The sequence below is a fragment of the Lonchura striata genome, chromosome 9 (genome assembly GCF_046129695.1).
Source record: "Lonchura striata isolate bLonStr1 chromosome 9, bLonStr1.mat, whole genome shotgun sequence".
In the NCBI taxonomy this organism is placed as follows: domain Eukaryota; kingdom Metazoa; phylum Chordata; class Aves; order Passeriformes; family Estrildidae; genus Lonchura; species Lonchura striata.
The window spans coordinates 942,430-961,354 of NC_134611.1; the positions used below are offsets into that span (position 1 = coordinate 942,430).

At 38.6% G+C, this 18,925-nt stretch overlaps 1 protein-coding gene across 6 annotated transcripts in view; it reads left to right on the forward strand.

Moving 5' to 3' along the window:
* Positions 1-18,925, forward strand: part of KIFAP3 (kinesin associated protein 3) — a 68,523-nt gene that overhangs the window by 14,595 nt on the left and 35,003 nt on the right. For 4 of the 6 annotated variants that reach the window (XM_021546012.2, XM_021546014.2, XM_021546017.3 and 1 more), the window contains exons 11-16: positions 11,315-11,415; positions 15,691-15,799; positions 16,840-16,952; positions 17,818-17,983; positions 18,199-18,327; positions 18,565-18,663. In XM_021546012.2, the coding sequence (XP_021401687.1) occupies positions 11,315-11,415; positions 15,691-15,799; positions 16,840-16,952; positions 17,818-17,983; positions 18,199-18,327; positions 18,565-18,663 (717 nt within the window). The remainder of the gene's footprint in view (positions 1-11,314; positions 11,416-15,690; positions 15,800-16,839; positions 16,953-17,817; positions 17,984-18,198; positions 18,328-18,564; positions 18,664-18,925) is intronic. The other 2 variants (XM_021546013.2, XM_021546016.2) reach the window with 1 other exon arrangement.

Here is an 18,925-nt window from a genome sequence, read left to right on the forward strand (position 1 = left end):
TTTGTAACGTGGAGAGGAGAATTGCTTTTCAAATGCCATTCTCTTAGAGTTGTAACTAGGCCTGTGTGAAGGCTGTTTAGCTCAGAAGAACTGGTTGCTAAAATTGGAATTTGTTCTCAAGTGGCTGTTAGGATAATTACTGCAAGTCCTGCTGGTACTTCCAGAATATTCAGTGTGTTTCTTTTCTCATCTAGAATGTATTCAACCATTCTTTCTATTTTTTAAATTTTAATTTTTCATAGAGGCATGTGCTGTTTGTTCTTGCTTCTCCCTGTAGAATTGCTTGATACTTACTTCTGACTTGCTAAAAATCTAGGTAGAAATATTGTATATTACTTGCTTCTTTAAGCCGTCGCTGTGCTTTGTGAGACTTTTCTTGGTATGATGATTCAAATAATTCTCAAATATATCACTTGCCATATACTGTCTGAGAGAGGTCTGCAATCTGAATATTAAAACAGCCATGTGCCAGATGCCCCATTTATACAGGTTATTTGGGTGTTAAACACACATTGTTAAAGCCAGAACCCTTCCTTTTACATTTGCAGGTCATCTCCAAGTGCTAACACAGCACAACAGCTGTTGACAAGTCCTTGTACAACTCTTAATGCCAGAGGTCAAGTGTGCTGACTCAACCTCCTGAAATTTAGCATTTATGCATGCTGGGACTGTGAATCTTTAGCACTGGGTTTGAGATGGGCACAAATAAAGTGCAATAGGTGTTGAAGGGGAGAGCTGAGATTGCAAAGAATTAAAGGATTTGTTTGACAGTGGTTTAGGGCTGAGCATGGAGGTGAATGCAGTCTGCAGTTCTGGAAGATGTACTATTTTCCCAAGGGACACTTAATTGCTTGGGAGCAGGAAGGCTCTAAATGGACATAGAGGCTGAAGCAGTGAGGATGAAGTGGCTCCAACTGAGCTCTCAGGAAAGGAATAAGTATACCATGGATGTAATGGAGGACTGTCTTTCTTTCCATCACACTCCAGAGTCTTGAGGCTGCTGTTGAAAGCATGGACATGAGAAATTCTGCATAAGTCTTGGTTTCCATTTTAATTGGTCTTTTCTTTTTAATAGTGCCAATGCCTGCTTCCCCATGTAGCTGTGCCAGTCAGCACCACTTGCTTCTCTTCACAAATCTCAAGTATTGCATATGACCAAGCTCCTTTTGCTCCCTGTAGGCACCCGAATTAATCAACCACAGCTGATTTTCGTTATTCTGTGACTCTCAAAAAGCTTTATGCAGCTGAGGGAAGTTTGGTGTCAGACTTGAGATCTGAAGCTGGAGCAGAGGTGTGGAGGCCTGTAAGATACAGTCTGCTGTACTCAGCTTTTTCCATACATAGGGTGGTTGAGCTACGAAAAGAGATTTTGTTTCTTTGTGTGACTTCCATCCTTTAAGAAGACCTTTTAAATGTTGAATCAGCAGGGCCCTGCAGAGAATGTTTTTTATACTATGGCTTTGTTTTAATACTTTAAAATTATGTTTAGAGCAATCTTTCCTTTCTGTGCCAATATATGTGAAGTGTGACTTCAGTTGCCTAAGGTGATAATTCATGTGAATTCACCAAGTGGTTTAAACTAGATGTTTGCCTGAAATGTGGAAAACACAGGTTTAGTGTCTTCCAGTCATCCCCTTGGAAATAGAGACCAAAGCAGCTCTGTTGAGGTTTGCTTCATTCTTAGAGTGCTCTCATTGTGCTTTGCATGGCAGAATTAAGGGAAGTGGAGCACAGGAGTGACTTGCTCCAAATATGGTAGAGTTTGGAAAGAGGGAAACATAGACCTGAACTTAAAAACAGGATACAAATCTGTTTTCTTGGTTCCTGGAAATGCTCTTCCACTGTTGGACATAAGGGAAATGTTACCCTTTTTCATAATTCTTCCCCTGGATGTGTAATTGGCTTCTAAAGTAAATGCCCTGGCAGCAAACAGAAGAAAACATTCAAGGAAAAATAAAACCCCTTTTTTTTTTGTTTGGACCAAATCCATTCTGTTTTTCAGTTAAGAGGTCAAATTGAATACAAATTTTTTAGTACAGCTCTCTTAAATATAGGCACAGCTTATGATGCATAGTCTTTTAATAAGGATGCTATTTTATGTTGCCTCTGAGTTGTTTATTAGCCTTTGTGAAGTGAGACAAATAGTTCCCCATTTGCCATGAGAACAGCAGGCAGTTTGTACAGCAGAGCCAGCTGAATGTTGCTGTGGGGGTTAAGGCAGCCTGAAAAGCTCATGGTGGAGCCTGGTTCAGAAGCAGCTCCTGGCAACATCCCTGCATGTTGGGCAGTGCTGGCATTTCTGGTCCCTCCCATCAGTGAAGTGTCCCTCTCCAAGGATGCAAATCATAGGAAATGTTGCAAAAGCTGTTAGAGTGGGAAGGAACTGTGTTGCTGATTACAGTAAAAGGAGTAGGTCTGACTCTGTGTGGGGAACAAATAAGCTTTTTGATTAGGTATGCGTTCATCCCCTGGAGCTGCTGGACAGTTCTTAGATGTACTCAAAACATATTGTTTTGAAGTGCCATTTTCTTTTCATTCACTCCCCAGTGCAAGCCATGCTGAAAGAATAAAACCCCATTATGCTTAGAAGCCAGACTTAAGTATCTCTTCTGTTGCTTGCAGTTACTATCTGCTTTTAAAAATTGAAGATTGAACACAGATACTGGTGAGCTGAAAAGTGGGTGGGTTGCAAAACAGGATTGGTTGCAAATCAGGCCCAAAGGGAACATGGAGTGTAGAAGGGTTGTGCATACAGCTGTGAAAGTGCCAAGGTGGTCAGTCTCAGATTTTAGGCGGTGAGGAACATCCTGGGTTGTGTTTTCCAGCACAGGTTACAGTGGCTGAAAGGACTTTGGCTTTGTGGATTTGTGTTTCAGCCAAGCAGATGAGTGTGTGTTATACAGCACTCTGAAATACAGTGTGGTCAGCCCCAGGTAACAACAGTATGGTTTTGCCAGTCACAGATTGTGCCCAGCCTCTCTGCCTTATTAATGTGAGCATCCTGGCATGATATTCTGAATTTCTTGGTGTTCTAAGATTTCATATAAGCACAATGAGAAGCAGTAGCCACCTAATTTTAGATAAAAATTCACGGGCTGTGGAAACTCCAAAGTAAGTCAGGCTTCTCAGTCTTGTTCATTTAAGCTGGAGAACCCAGAGCAGAGAGCAGCACTGACAGTCATATTTAGTCCTCAGTGAAGAGTCTGTCTTCACTGGATTCATTGACGGACTCTTTCCTGGGAAGTTCTATGATTCTAGATTTCTGTGTGAAATTCCTCTGATATTTTTCCATTCTTTAGAGGTTGGGTTTAATGAGCAATCAGAGAATTGCCAAATAGTTGTATGTTTGGCTTCTTAACAATCAAGGCTTGATATGGTATGCAGCCAAGCTGGATTATAAGGTGACTGCTGTTTAAAAAGCCAAGTAGTATTTTGCTCTCTAATTAACAGAGTGCTGTGGGTTTTTAATGCTCTATTCCTTTTATGAAAGTTTCTTTTAAGAAGGCTTAAAGTAGATGTGCTCTCTTTATGAGTTCACTTGGCCTTTTTGTAATGAACTTATTATGGAGCTTCACACATCTGTTGAAAAACGGAGCTTCTTATAGGCTACTGCAATTTTTTTCTGACTTTAATAGGCCTCGTTTATCCTATAAAGAAGCATACATTTTCTTACCTGATCAAGTGAGCAAACAATAAGGGTCAGATGTGGCAAAGACCCTAACAAAAAGCACATGTCCATCCATCAGGGTGAGGTAAAGTCATATCGGGATTGCTTGAAGTTATTAATGGCAGTAAAATTTATGCTTCCTCCTGTTTTCCCAATTAAATTGAGAAACCTTTTTTTCCTAAGGTGGCTCTGCAGCAGCTGGTTCCAATACTACTTGTGTGAATATTGCCTGGGGTGTCTCCATTCCTTTATAGTACAGGCTGGCTGAAGCACATTAAGTAACAGTTCAACTACAGGGACCAGTCTGTTGGAAAACAGCAATTATTAGGGGATTTATTTTAATGGTAGTTTTTTTATCATTTATGGTGAGTATGGCCAAAGCTTAAAAAAACCCAACAATCCTCAACAACAACAAAAAAAAATGAGCCCTGACACATAAAACCCCACAAACCAAAATAATCTCTTAACATTAATTTTCCAAATCCTTCTTAGAATTGTAGATAGACCTAAGCATGTCTCAATGGTATTAAGGAGAGATGGGTGCACAATGTGTCTTAGAACTCAGAACCTAAATTTAGATACTTTGAATGTGGATATAGACAGCAAACTTTAAAGAAGAAATGACTTCTCATTTTGAGAAATACAGAACTGAATGTAGAGACTCATCACTATCAGGTGAGTGAAAGCTCCTTGCTGTGTTGTGCTAGTCACAAGTGCATGTGTGAATTACCTATGTTACTGGCTTTTTTAGTAAAGAGGATAACTTTATTGGAACATAAGAAACTAATTTCATGTGTGTTGACTGAAAATAAAAATGCTCATGGCAGCAGCAAGGACAGATGGCAGCAGTCTAAAGATGAGGGAGCTGAGTTGTTGGAAATGCATTGAACTCACAAATGGAAAGGATCCCCTGAACAAGTATTTCTATTGTGGAGCTTACAAGATGTGACTGATTAATTCAGTGCTTTTAATGGTTTCTTAGCTTATTGCAAGAGCAAATTAATATTTAACAGTAAAAAGTAAATCTAATCTTCTGCTGAACTGTTGACATCTAAAAGCTTTACAGAGCTTAACATGGATGCCTGAAGCATGACAGAACACAAGCAACTACTTCTGGTTTCTTTGAAAAATTTTCATAAAGAAGGGGTGGGGCACTTCTGCTAATCTTCCTGACCTGTGGTAGCATCATCATAAGTAGGGTCAGGGTGGAAGAGAGGAGTTCCTTTCCCAGAGCTGTTGTGAAGGCTGCAGGCAGAGGAGCGGCCTCGAGTCACCACGAGGAACAATTCTGCTGCTGGAGTAGTCCTAGAGGTGCTGAGAATTTTACAAGTTCAGATGTAAGGGAGAAGGTTACACTCTGCTTTCCTTCAAGACATGTGGAAGCATCTTAACTCACAAGTTTGTTCCTTACTTAAGAGTTTCTCAAATGATTGTTGCAGTTAAGGAGACGAACTGTAGGTTCCCCCTGTCTGCAGTTGCCGAGGTGAGAAATGCTTTGTCAGTTGATAATATCCTCCTCAAATCCTTTAAATGGGTGTTTGAAGAATGTGGAGTTCAATTCTTGCTCTCTGGAAAACCCAAAAGCTCGACCAGTATTCAAGTCCACTTTTTGGGCTTAGTAGAATTGAACCTCAGCTCTGTATTTCAGCATCTTCAAGATGGGTAAAACCAGTTTCCATTTCACAGTGGTGAATCATCCCTTTCTCAAGGCAAGAGAACCTATCCTGCATTGGGTTTGTTCCTCCTCCCAGGAGCATGTTGGAATCCAACTGCATCATCCATTCAGAGGAGCACAGAAAACCTCCACCTATTTCCCACTCAATGCCAAACTAGATTAGAAGAGTGAGTTTAGATCCAGAAAGTCTCAATATTTTCTAGTAATTTTAATTGAGCAGTTGATGTACTTTAATGGAATCATAGTGCAGATATGGCAAAGATTATGCATGTCCTGTACATTTCCATTTAATCTATGTAGTGTGGTGAAGAAGCTCTTTGCTTAGAATTTTTTCCACTTACTTTGGAAGTGTGTGTTTCCTTAGTTTGAATCTGACTAAAACCTGTTTGATTTCTAGTTTCTGGTAATAACAACATTTGTTAACTCTTTTTTCTATCTCTTGCTTTCTTTCTTGGTCATAGCCTAACCCAAAACATAATACTTCAGTGGAGAAAAGAGAAGCAGCTTTACCTTCTTCTTTCAGTGATAATCCTATTGCCTCTTGATTTCTCTCTAATCTGAATTTTTAGTTTATTTCTCTCTGCTTTGTGAGGTATAGGAAATATTGCAACTAATCAGCTTCCAGTTTCTGTGTGAAGTCAGAGGTTCAAGTAGTATGGGTGGTTAAAGCCCATCCTAAGGACAAAAACTGGGTATGTTTTGCCTCAAAAAAGGACACACGTAATTACAGCAGTATGTTAACTACCAGTCTTTCGGAGTGGCAATGCTAGACTGAGGTGGTTACTGAATGTTTCTCAGTCTGTCTTGCCTAGAGTTCCAGGCAAAGAAATGGGAGTCTGAGGTTCCAGACATGCAACTTTGTTTTTTCTTGTGCTGCAACATTAAATAACTCAAATTAGTCCGTTTTTAGTCCTTTGGGATTCATCACTAAAATTCTTTCTTTGTGTCCTAGGAAAAGAATTGTAACTAGGTTTCAGTTGTGGCATGTTCTGAGTTCTTTGGGTGTAGGGGAAAAAAACCCCAAAAAACTAAATGCCAAACCCAACTATGGCAACACTGAGATTTTAAATTAGGCTTATGGTATGAAGCCAGTTTTAAATAACATAAAGGGCACAAGAGGGGTTATTAGTATGTAATTACTATCATAATGTTTTATTTACAATGTCTAGTCTCCTTGAGTCTAAGCAGATTTGAAAATTCATTTAGTTTCTCTTGATAAAATAAACTGATATAGCCAATATGATTTATATTTACATATGTAAATCAAACCAATATGTGTCTAAAGCACACATGGACTAACTCAGTCCAGCTGTTTCAGAGATGGTTGTGAGGAATGATATGGGATAGAGGTAAGTGGAGATACCTTTCTATCAATTTTTTCCTGAAATCACTTAGAATTATAATACATTTGAATAAACTCTTGATTAATCTGTTTTCTGACATTATGGTGAGACAGCACATAGATCTGATACTCAGTTTGTGGCATTCCTAATAATCTAGATTCCTTACTTGCCCAGTTCTGCAGCAGATCACGTTAGAGTGTTAGAATTTGAAACTGAAATAAGGATTCACTTTGCTTTTTTAACAGGTATTTGTCTTCATTTGTGTTCTGGTTTTGATTTAGTGTTGTTAATGTTTTGCACATGGGTGGGGTAGAGCATAATTCATATCAAATGTGGAGACATTGATTATTTCATTAGAAGTGATGGCTGGTGGATTTACTGATAGTGTTATATTTGAGTAATTTAGTCCATAATTTATATTCTCCTTTTTACTTAAGCATTTGAAATCTGAATGCTGCTGCTGAGACTGGCAATTTACTTTTACAGCTTTAGGGTTTCTCTTTTTGTCATGTAGCTAAATGGAGTATTTTTTATTTTAAGCTCACAAAGTCAACCAAAATGCAGGACTTGATCTTGTGATCAAGAAATCATATTTGTTTTCTTTAGCTTCTGCTACTAATACTATTTAGACCTTTAACCATAGTAAGAACTAAACGTGCAATTCAGGCATTGGTCCCCAGAACTGGCACATGGCTTCTTATTAATGTTCAAAGGCTAAAAATCTGAAGCCATTTTGAACTCAGAAACCATCATGTATTTATTTCCCTCTCTAATTTGCAGAAAACTAGTTGTGAAAACAGCCCCAGGGACCTGATATTTTTCCATCCCATCTGCTCCAGCTGAACTACATCTGCAAAAAAAAATCTTAAGTATTGTTTCTATAAACTGTTGAGTGTATTTTATAACACAATAATTCCCACAAAATCAGTAACTGCAGTTAATGACTGGTTTGTTAAGGCATTAACTGCACTCAGCTGGGAATGACCAATTTCTCAGGAATGGCTGTATAAGAACTAAGACTAATTCAGTTACACTTTTAAATAATAATTTGGTTAATTAATGGTAGATTCTTGTGGAAATCCTATCAAAGTGTTTGTGACCCCCACATTTAATATCCAATGATTTCATTATGATTCATGTTTTATTATAAATACCAGAAGAATCCTAATGACTAGACCATTATTTTCCAGGGCTGCCCTTACTGCTTTAGGCCATTTGGCTATTCCACTTCAGTCATAAAAAGCTTGATGCTCAAAACTTACCAGCATTTGTAGGCCACAATTTTCTGGCACCCCACCAAAACTTTGGTGATTTTTTGAACACATTTGGCAGAGTTCTGTTTTGTGGTTTTTTTTTTTTTTTATCTCTTGTTTTTTTCTAGTTAGGGCAATAATTGATCCTTACTCTACCCAGTCATAAGGAAGTCTTCCTTGCAATGTCTGCTTTTTCACATGTGGCCTTCAGCAGTGGTCAAAAATAGCAGAAAAGGTATCACTTGGGTGCTTTGGAAAGCTGTTTTCCAGCCAGGTGCTGGGCAGGGTTTGAAATTTTTACAGCCAAGTCTTTACGTAATACTTGAGTCAGGGTTAATTAATTAGCATTCAGATGAGTAGAAAATAATTAGAAAAAGGAAGCTTGGTACTGAGATATTCAAGTAATAGTCAGCCAGTTGATGTTTTTGGAAGTGAAATACCAATGTGAAAGGATGAGCATTGGTAGGTTTTTTTAGGGTCTGTCACTTCTTTCCCTTTTGTGTAACCTTCAGCCTGTAGGTCATGCTTTGAGTTTAAAATGCTTTAGCTGCTGTCTGTCCTCTTCCTAATCTTTAACCAACTCCTACCTGGTCTCCAATCAGTTTCCCAGCAGGCTGTGTGCTTCCCAAGTGGGCATGAGATGAACAGTTGTGTTAGATCATGTGCTTAGGAACAGCCACCTACTCTTGATTTTCCTGTAGTGTTTTACTCTTTGGATGAGTTGTTGCTGTTGTGTGTGAGAGCCGACAAAATCACAAGATTCTGCTTTTCCTTCATCAAAGTGCATCCATAGGGAAAAAGAACAGTGAAACTTGCAGACAGCAGCCTGGAATCGCTTCCTTTCTTGGAAATGAAAATGAAATTAAACTTAAAACACATACATGGTTAAAAAAGATGGGTGAGTGGCAGACTGTTTACCTTCAGGTTTTGTTCTGTAGTTTACTTTTAACATCAAATTAGTAGAATTCACTGGTTTTACTCGCAGTTGAAAAGTACTTCCTTGCTGAGGCTGTGCAATGGTCTCTGTTCCCCCTATTGACAATAGGACAGGGCAGTTCAGGGAAAATTGGTCAGGTAACTGTACAGCAAGCAGGAATTTAAATTCAGTTCTCTTGGAAACTGTAGCTGTCTTTGCCTTTTGTGTGTCATGAAATCTACTTTATGGAATGCACTTTTGAATAATTATTTAAGTGCTAGTCAGTAGAAAGCAACTCATTAGGAGTCTTTTCAGATGAAATAAGTTTATTTGGATTTCACATATTCTTCATACTTCAGGTTGAGTATCTGGGTATTTTTGATTATTTTTGGTAGTTTTGAAATTGAGGTAGTGATGTCATTTAGCACTGACACCCAAGGAGGTGTTCAGGCATCAGAAAAGTTATTGTGACCTTTGAAAAAATAGGAGTTAGAGGAAACTCTTCAGGATTTTCTAAGAAAGAAAACAGAAGGCCTTTACTGTTATATCAGCCTATTATGATTGAAAATAAGCCACTAATATTGCCAAGTACCAGGAAGCTGCTGAGCTTACCAAATGTAAAATTGTGCCTTCACTGATGCTTTATATTAGCACAAATGAAACTTGCAAGAATAAGGAGGAAGAAAAAATCCACAAAGGACAGAGGTTAAACAGTATCATTTAGCATCATTCTTGTTAATGGTCTGGCAGTTCATATGAAGGTCTGGTCAAATTTCATTCCAGTTTTTCTTGTTGGTGTTTTGGGGAGTTTTTCTCTCTTTTATGCTGGCTTGCCTTCACACACAGTTTCCTGCATTATCCAGCTATGTGTAGTTGTAAATTCAGTCTTGTTTTAAGTCCTAAATACAGGCATGGAGTGTTAAGAGCAGTGTAAACAGATATTTTTTTTCCTTAGACCCATGAAATTTGGAGGAATAATTTCTTCTGTATACTTCTAAATTTGTGCAGAAGAAACCTTTACCTGTATTTGTGGGAATTTTCTTCTATGAAATAGTTTTCCCAATGTTTCTGTGGGTGAATAGGTAGATAAGGTGACCAGTCACAGGAGAAGCACTAGAGAGAACACACTTCATTTTGTTTGCTGGTACCTTCCTTGCTTTTATTTTCATAATTATCAGAGTAGCTTTCACTTTTGGGCATTATCCTTCCTCCCATATTAAATGTATGGAAGATTATGATACCAGTTATATTTTTTCAAGCAGCTAAGACTCTAGAAAGATTTGAAAGGTCGGCTCTGATTTTAGGTTTAGTGTGGCTAAGAATACTTCACTCACTTGCATGGCAGCTGCCAGAGGACTTTTATGGGTCTCTTTGGATAATTCATTCAGTTTTGAAAAGGGCTCATTCTCAGGATAAAGGCATCATATCCTTGCTGCTCAAAGGAAATTCCAGCTCCCAGTGATGTATGCAGAAAGAAAATTTTGCTGTGTTTGTTGCTGTTTGAGGTCTTTGTGCTTTGGCAGATTATTACATAGATATTTTCTGACTTACCTTAAATACAAGTGGGAGGTAGGATATTGCTGATGAGTTGTGGAAGAGCTGTGAATGAATCTGGAGTTGGTGACCTTATTACATCCTAGTTTAACTAATGTACACATTCAGATGCAGGGTTTATCCCATATATAGCAAATATCCTGCTTGTGCATGGCTAGAGAGTTTGAGAATGCTCAGTGGGTTTCAGCAGTGAGTCAGAAGCAAATTCATCTGTGTTCTTAAACATTTGTATGTGTGTATGTAAGATGATTTTATAGAACCTTTCAGTTAAATACTTCACACCCCACTCACATTAACTGCTCCAAATTTCATTGAGAGTCTTTCTCTTTGGTAAATATCTCTATGAAAATGTGATGTAGTTTTGATCTGTATGAAACACAAAAGGCACCAATGGGATAATATTGTTATTTAGAAGAGTAAAATAACCAGTATTCGCTTGAAAGGCAGTGGAATCCTTCTACAATACTTTTTAATGGCAGTTCTTATTTTTCTCTCTGGCACTGGTGTATTCTTTATTATTTCACTTTTAGACAAGATTGTTATTTAAATAATAATATTCACAGCTAAATCTTAATTTTCTAGCTGGAAATTGATTAAGCCTTTCTCTGGATGGCCAGTCATTATTAAGCATTCCTTTCACAAAATAAATATCTTGCACAGTGGGGTTAAGGAAGTGTTTTGAGGTGCTGGGAAGAGGAAGGAATATTTACCATTGCCCTGGTACCCTCTTTGCATTAATACGTGGTTCATTTGGTTAGGCCAGGCCAAGACCCTTTCATTAACGTGTCATTTCTGATTTAAATTTTCCCTCTATTAGCTAGGATTGTTCTGCTTTTCATTTTCCTCTTTTGAGTATTTAACAACAGCTAAAAGTTCTCCTAAAAATACATTTTTTTCTCCTTTTAGGGAACGAAAATAACAAAAAAGTAGCGATCTGCATTCTGTATCACATCAGCATGGACGATTGCTTTAAATCTATGTTTGCATATACAGACTGCATCCCTCAGGTACGTGACGAGCTGTTAAAATCACTTTCCCTCGTGCTCCGAGTCCCTCCCTCGCTCATGGCAGAGCTCGCACTGACACCCGCAGGTGACAAAGGGAACAGCCACTGTGCTGCTTGGCACTGAGGCACCTCCTCCTCCAGGCACTGCTCTTCGGGCTTTCACGGTCCCCAGCAAGAGCAGAGGTGACCGATCTCTGTCACTGCTGCTGACACTTGAGCTGCACCAGTGAACTGCTGAAATTACAGGTGACCCGGAGGATTCCTACAGAAGATCAGGAACGCTTGAGAGAGATTAAAGCTTGTGCAGAGCAGCTCTCTAGGGAACGTAGTGGAAAGTATTTCCTCTACAGTTTTAGAAGGCATTCTTGCTTGATCCCATTGGGTATCAAAATTTCAATGTCTCCAGTATTGCAGGATATGAGCTGGAAACCAGCCAAGCAGGGTTACATTCCTACATGACAATTCCTTTTCCAACTGCAGGCATGTACAGCAAGGAAGACTTGATGAGTGTGGAAGGATCTTCACTGATAGTTCAGCCTGCATTTTCTTACTTAACCCATTGACTCAAGCAGACATAGTATCATGGGGTTTGGGGTTTTGTGGGTATTTTTGGTTTTTTGTGTGCATGTGTTTTGTTGTTTCTTGTTAGTCTGGGTTTTTTTGTTTTTCTGAAGTACCAAGTCCTCTCATATTGACCATTTTCCTCAGCCTTGGTGAGGCTGGAGTTAAGAAAGTCTGTGTTGCCTAAGTGTAAAGGCTCTTTGGTAGCTTTTTCAGAACTGCACCATGGTATCTTCTTTCCTGCCAAATGGGTTTTTAACATCAAATACTCCCAGAATGGAAAGTTGTCATGGAAGTGATCAGAATGTTTCTGGTTGTTATGGCAAAATTAGTGAAGTTTTTCCAGTACAAGACTATTCTGGATAATAGAGAGGAGAGAACTGATGGGAATAAATAATATATATTACAAAATGATCTTGTAAACATCCTGCTGTCTTTTCTACCACAAGAAGCAATTACCTTTTAAGGCATTCGTGTGATACAAAGGACCTGCTTTGTTCTAGCAGTTACCAGCCAAACTCAAATTCCTGCACCAGTGTCTTAGGACTTGCTTTGTGATGTGCGTTCAGGTAATCTTGGTATGACTCCTGGACCCTCAGTGCTTAACAGAGCTGTGTCCAAAGACTGGTGGAGCAGCAAACAATTCTACTGCCTTCACTGGGCTTTAGTGAAGTAAACAACCAAGTTGGAAAGTATAACTACGGGTGTAGGTGCTTCACAGGTCACATCTGCACAGTGTTCAAAAAGAAACTGAGCAACCAGAGCTTAAATTTTACTATTGAATGTTCAAAATTAGGATGGTTATCAAGGAAGACAGGTAGCAGAAAGCATTAGGAAGTGGATAAGGCATCAGGAAAAGAAAATTACTGTTTTAAATGGACTCACTGCTATCTAAATCTACCCAAGAAACCCAAAATCTCTCTTCAGTAGTGGTATACGCCCTTGCATGGGTTTGTGTCTTTTTGAGGAAAGGTGTTCATCAACAAATACTAATTAATGTTCAGTGGTAGTAGGAAGAGCTTGGAGAAAGCAGCCCCTGTGGCGATTCTGGCTGCGTGAAGTGCTTGCCCAGGGCTCGCGCGTGCTGTCCCGGCTAAACATCCTTGTGCATTGCAGGAGTTAGTGGGTGCTACTCTAGTAACAGTTAAAAGTGAGTATTAACAGTTCATTCTTGTTTAGACCTCAGCAATGCGTGTTTTGTTTAAATAGGTGCAAATGCCATCCAGATGCTTATAAAAGCCTTTATTGGTAATAACCTGGCCAATCAAAGGGCATGGTTAGGCAGTGATGTCATGGTGATATTTAATATTTTACCGCAGCGCGGTGTGCAAGGTTCTCCAAAGCTGCCCACATGTTTTCCACCACGGTTGTCCTGTTTGGGCCCTCTTTGATCTCTAAGCTTCTTTTCAGCTTAATGCTGGTAAACGTCCTCTCTTGACAGCCCCCTTTGCTCCTGTCCGCCATTATCTGCTGAAGTTCAGAAACCAGAGCATCACTTCAAACAGCAGAGTTGGGAGTAGCCGCTCAGGAGAGATTCCTGAGGCATGCAGTTCTGGCATAATCATTCAAAGATGTTGGAGCTGGGCTTGGGGAGGGGGTTGGACAGAGGTGTATGTGAACACAGAGCTGTGGGGGTTGGCCTCTGGTCACTGGTAAATAAGTGAAGGCAGGTGCCAGAGAGTCTAGACACAGTGATTTCAGTGCTGGTCTGTGGTATCTGATACTCAATATGGGACTTGTCTGATTGAACACTACTGCCTCTTCATTGCACATGCTGCAGTCTTTTTACTGCCTTCCTGTTAAATCAGTAAAAGATGACAATGGACATAGTAAAAGCAGAACAAATTTAATTTTAATATTTCCTATTTGGCAGCAATTACTCTTCCTTTTGAAGTGGCACAAGAAGCAATCAAATTAAATGAAGACATAATGGGAAACATGGAACTCGCATGAAACTATTATTTTAAAATTTGAACGGCTTTAATTGAAACTGTATATATTTTTTCTTTTATAGAGAAGTAGTTCAGTAATTAACAGTGTAATCCCATCTCGTTAAACATTTAATTTCCACAGATTTTGTATTGTGTAAGTAATGAGAATGTTTGTTTCCCTTCAAATTATTTGAAGGGTTTTAAAAATCTATTTTTAAAGGTTTTGTAACTGAAGAGTTGCAGGAGGTGATTTTTGAATGCTCATGTTCTACTTGTTAAATGGCAATTTTCTTCTCTGTTAATTCCCTCTTTTGTGACTGTCAGGCTTAAGGATTTAATAAACCAGGGGTTTTATAAGTTCTTAAAACAACCTAGAGAAATCTGATTCTACCTTTTTAAGAAAAGGAGGAAGAAATCAATGATAGCTTTTAAATGAGCACATGAAAGTCTCAGGAAAGACATAAATAGCTATGTTGTAATACAGTTTTTATTTGGGGGCTTTTTGGTTCTGTGTGGAATGAGAACCTGATATAAGATAATAGGTAAACTTACAGAATGTCTGGAGTAAAATAATTTTGAGAGAATTCTTGCAATCCTATTGTTTTTCTTTTCTCCTCCTTAAATGGATTCTACTTTCTCTAGCTTTTAATGAATTACAAACTTGTCTTTCCACCAGGGGGCAAGCACACAAGTATTTAATGATTAATAATTAAATTTAATGAAAATTTGTTGCTTTCTTGTCCTCCCGCTCCTTTTTGAGCTGCATTTTTTTGTACCTTATATCCTGCTTATCTTTAGGCTTAGTTGTTTCTTCTTCCAGTAATCTCAGTCTTGTCATCACACTGGTTTGCATTATAATCTAACTATGTCTTGTGAACTGAGTGGGTTTTAGAAGCAAACAGGGTGGTGTCCCCCAGCCCTGAAGTTGTGCAGGGCTTGTCTGCCAGGATTGGAACCAGAGGGAAAAGAAATGGGTTCATTTCAGTCATGTTCATATATTCCAAATGCCATTTCAAAACCTGTTCCTGTTGAATCAAATGAGCCAGGATAGCCAGCCTGTGATGTAATGAACAATACAGGGCCAGGTGTATAAAATGATGGCAATCCATAGGTTAGGAGCCTTGGGAATCACCTGGGAATTCACTGACGTTTGCTGAACCGTTTGAACGGGATTATAGGTGATTGTATACTTACATTAATGTTACCAGAATAATGGGGTTACTGCTGAGGAGTCTGTGGGATGTGGCAGTGTTCAGATCAAGCTGGAAGCTGCAAAGAGAAAGAACAGTGCTTCAGAGACAGCTAAAATTACCTATCAATAGAGTGACTCACAGCAAAATAGTAGTAGAATTATTTTGCAGTTAAGTACCTGTTTACAGTCATAATTTTGTTAAGCTAAACAGGTATTAATCTGACTTTCTGTGGAATTAAGTTGTGGGTTTTTTTTTCCCTATATTAAATTCACCTAAGCTGTCAAAACAAATTTATCCATTCACAAATACTAAAAACCAGTTAAACAAAAATTTCAGTGGTAGCAATAAAATGTAACTAAGCCAAGATAATTTAAGGTGATGAGTGATTGCCATTTTTGCCACTTTAAAGGATTGTTATCCCTAAATAATGGAACTATACATATCATGCCCTTGACCTTTATAACTTTCACTGTTCTTGTAGAAATGCTGAATACTGATTTTGAAAAAAGGTACTGTAGTTGATATCATAACACTGCTTTTCTAATGCTTTGGAAAGATCAATGACCCAAGTGTGCTTGTATTTCTTGGCAGTTAATGAAGATGCTTTTTGAATGTCCTGATGAGAGAGTTGACCTGGAACTTATTTCTTTCTGTATTAACCTTGCTGCCAACAAAAGAAATGTGCAGCTTATCTGTGAAGGTAATTGGACTGAGGTTTTTGGTGGGGGGTTTGGAGATGACAACACTTTATATATTTCTCTTATTATACTTACATATGTAAATTATATTTGAGTTATTTATAAATGTATTTATGTGTTTTTAAAAAAATAAAATTCATGTGTTTGGTAATGCTGGCAACCAAATGGCCACATGCTCCTCAGAATTTGCTCTTGGTGGCAGGAGTGGCACTTAAGGGAGGTGCCCACACTTCTTGTACATGCACACAGTTCTGAAATACAGGCTGATGACATTGCTGTGAGAAACTATGGCTGTATGGAGACATCAGGGTTTTATTCTGCCTGATGCTTAAAATCCAGTTTTGGCTGACTGGTGTTTCACCTGCCAGTATCACATGAATAGCAGTGATGTCTTTCAGTTGCATCTTTCCATTAATTTTTTTATTATAATTTATCTTCTTTTGGGTTCTAATATTTTGAATCGTGGTCTACATAGTTCTGATTTTGCAGTAACTGGATTTTTTTAAATTTCCATTATGTTCATACTAGCTAGCAGTTTTGAATAAAACAATATTACTCAGTAGCCCCAACTTCCACTTCTGCTCAGCATATTCCCTAGGAACTCCTGCATTCAGTTACTGGCCTTCGAAGTTGCAATCAAGAGATTCTGTGGACTGAAATTCCATTTTAAAATTCTGTGCATAGCTCTGTAGAAGGGGGAGCAGGGAGATCCAATTTTATATTAAAGGTGAAAGTCAAGCTAGCAGCGCTTTTTAGGTAGGCAAGGGTGATCTTTTGGAAGCATAATGGTAACAGTGGGATTTGTTCTATGTGGTCAAGTACTTCAGATCTTTTCCTATGCACTGATCTTTGGTAAATAAACTTTTAATACCCTAACAACATATTTAGTCTGTGCAATGGGGAGGGAAGACTCTGTGCCTGGACTAACTGCTGTGCACTTTTTCATTCTAAACTTTTAAAGCTTAAAGCATTTGTTTGTGTGCATGTTGATGTTTGATCTGCCAGTACTTGCTTCTTTTTTGTCCTGTTTGTTTCTTTTCAGGAAATGGTTTGAAAATGCTCATGAAGCGGGCTTTGAAGTTTAAGGATCCATTGTTAATGAAGATGATCAGAAATATTTCACAACATGATGGGCCAACTAAAAGCCAGTTTATTGTAAGCATTAGGTCTTACCTAATGTGATCTTGTTATTTATCCTTCTGGAAAAGTCTGGTTCTGGAGAGCTGCCATGGTTTGTTTTGTAGGGTGTCCAGTTTAAGTTTCCTTGTCTGTCCTGGGGTGATTTATGTTTTGTTTTATATTGCTATCTCATCTGGTAGATCAGAGTTTGGATCCCCCACTAAAGGGAAAACAGGTCTTAAGCCTTATCCAATAGGTTTCAAAACAAACAAACAAACCCAAGCAAACAAACAAAAATGCCCCAGCTGCTGGAGTGAACATCATAAAAATTAAATTATCCTAAATTTCTGCTTTTGGACCTAGAGAGAAAAATCTGGTGTGTTTTTTTTTTTTTTTCCTTCAGTGTGCCAAGTGTGATTTTATTTGTAGGTATTTTAAATACTTAATATTTAAATACTGATCCTGTAAAGCCACCCTTTTGAAAGAAAAGGAGGAAAAGCCATTTTTCCCCTGTTAATGTCCTCAGAAAAATCTTCTAGTTATTTATTAAAATCTTTAGGTAAAGAGCTCCATTACTGCCTCTAATGCAGGATGGTTTTCTCTTTCTTCTTTTCCTTTTTTTCTAAGAGCTTTTTTAAACTCTGTGTAGTAGTAACTACTTTTGGAACGTTGGAAACAAATGATCCACAACTCTTGAAAATGAAAGATGGAGGAGAAGAGTTCCTGAAATGTTTTCTTGGATTATTCATCAACTGGAATTGAAACTGCCTTATTAGTCCTTATTTCAGGAGCAAAGTCTCTTTAGTTTTCTTTTGAGAACTAGCTTTAGTTTGGCTGAGATGTGAGCTCTTCAGAAATCCAGTTTATTCATTTGTAATGCTTGTTGCTCTATTTTCTTCAGGAATATGTTGGTGATCTAGCAGCTCAAATATCAAATTTTGAAGAAGAAGAGTTTGTGATTGAATGCCTGGGAACACTTGCAAATTTGACCTTACCAGAGTTGGACTGGGAACTTGTGCTGAAGGAATACAAACTGGTTCCATATCTCAAGGATAAGTTAAAACCAGGTCTGTACAAAGTTGGATTGGGCTTCCAAAGCAGGGTCTCTCCAAGAATATTTTGAGTGCTCAGAGTAGAGTCTATTTACCTTTATAATTTGTGGTTGTTTAGGAAAACAGAACACTGAAGAATAGAATCATGTCTGCAGATAAATACACAACTGCCGGTTGATTAAGAATTCCTGAGAGAGGTAATACTTCCTACTTGCTGCCTTGTGCCTTAGCAGGTTCTGCTGAAGATGACCTTGTTTTGGAAGTGGTGATCATGATTGGGACTGTGTCCATGGATGACTCCTGTGCTGCTCTGCTGGCTAAATCTGGGATCATCCCTGCACTCATCGAGCTGCTGAACGGTAAATTTGCCATGTGTGACCTGTGCACAGCAGGAGCTGTGATTGGCTTTACTCTGTCCTTGCAATGCGGGGGTTGGTGTTTGTATGAGGAAGGAGGAGCAGTTCTCTGTTAGTGATGGATTCTGAGTAGTGGTTTCAGAGATTTGGGTTTTCCCACACCTTCATAACTCTTTAACCATCAAAAACTTCTATTTGTGAGATTTGAAATCGTGGTGGATTTTTTTTTCCTCCTTGCAGCTCAACAGGAAGATGATGAGTTTGTCTGCCAGATCATCTATGTATTTTATCAGATGGTGTTCCACCAAGCCACCAGAGATGTCATCATCAAGGAAACACGTATCTTTTTACAGATTAAACATCTGGAGTTGCAGCACTTAATTTGCCATTGCTGGTTTGACTTCTGTTTCTCTTGCAGTAACCTCATGATCTCAGAGGTTTCTTTGTAAATGTTTATTTCAGCTGAAATAAAAATCCAAGCAGCCTAAGCATGTAAAGGGACTGTAAGGTTAATAGTAAAGATTAAAACTTAGTTTGCTTTGAAGCAGGGAGGGGAGTAGAAGGGGGATCACTGGACCAGCTGACTCACTAGTTGCTATCC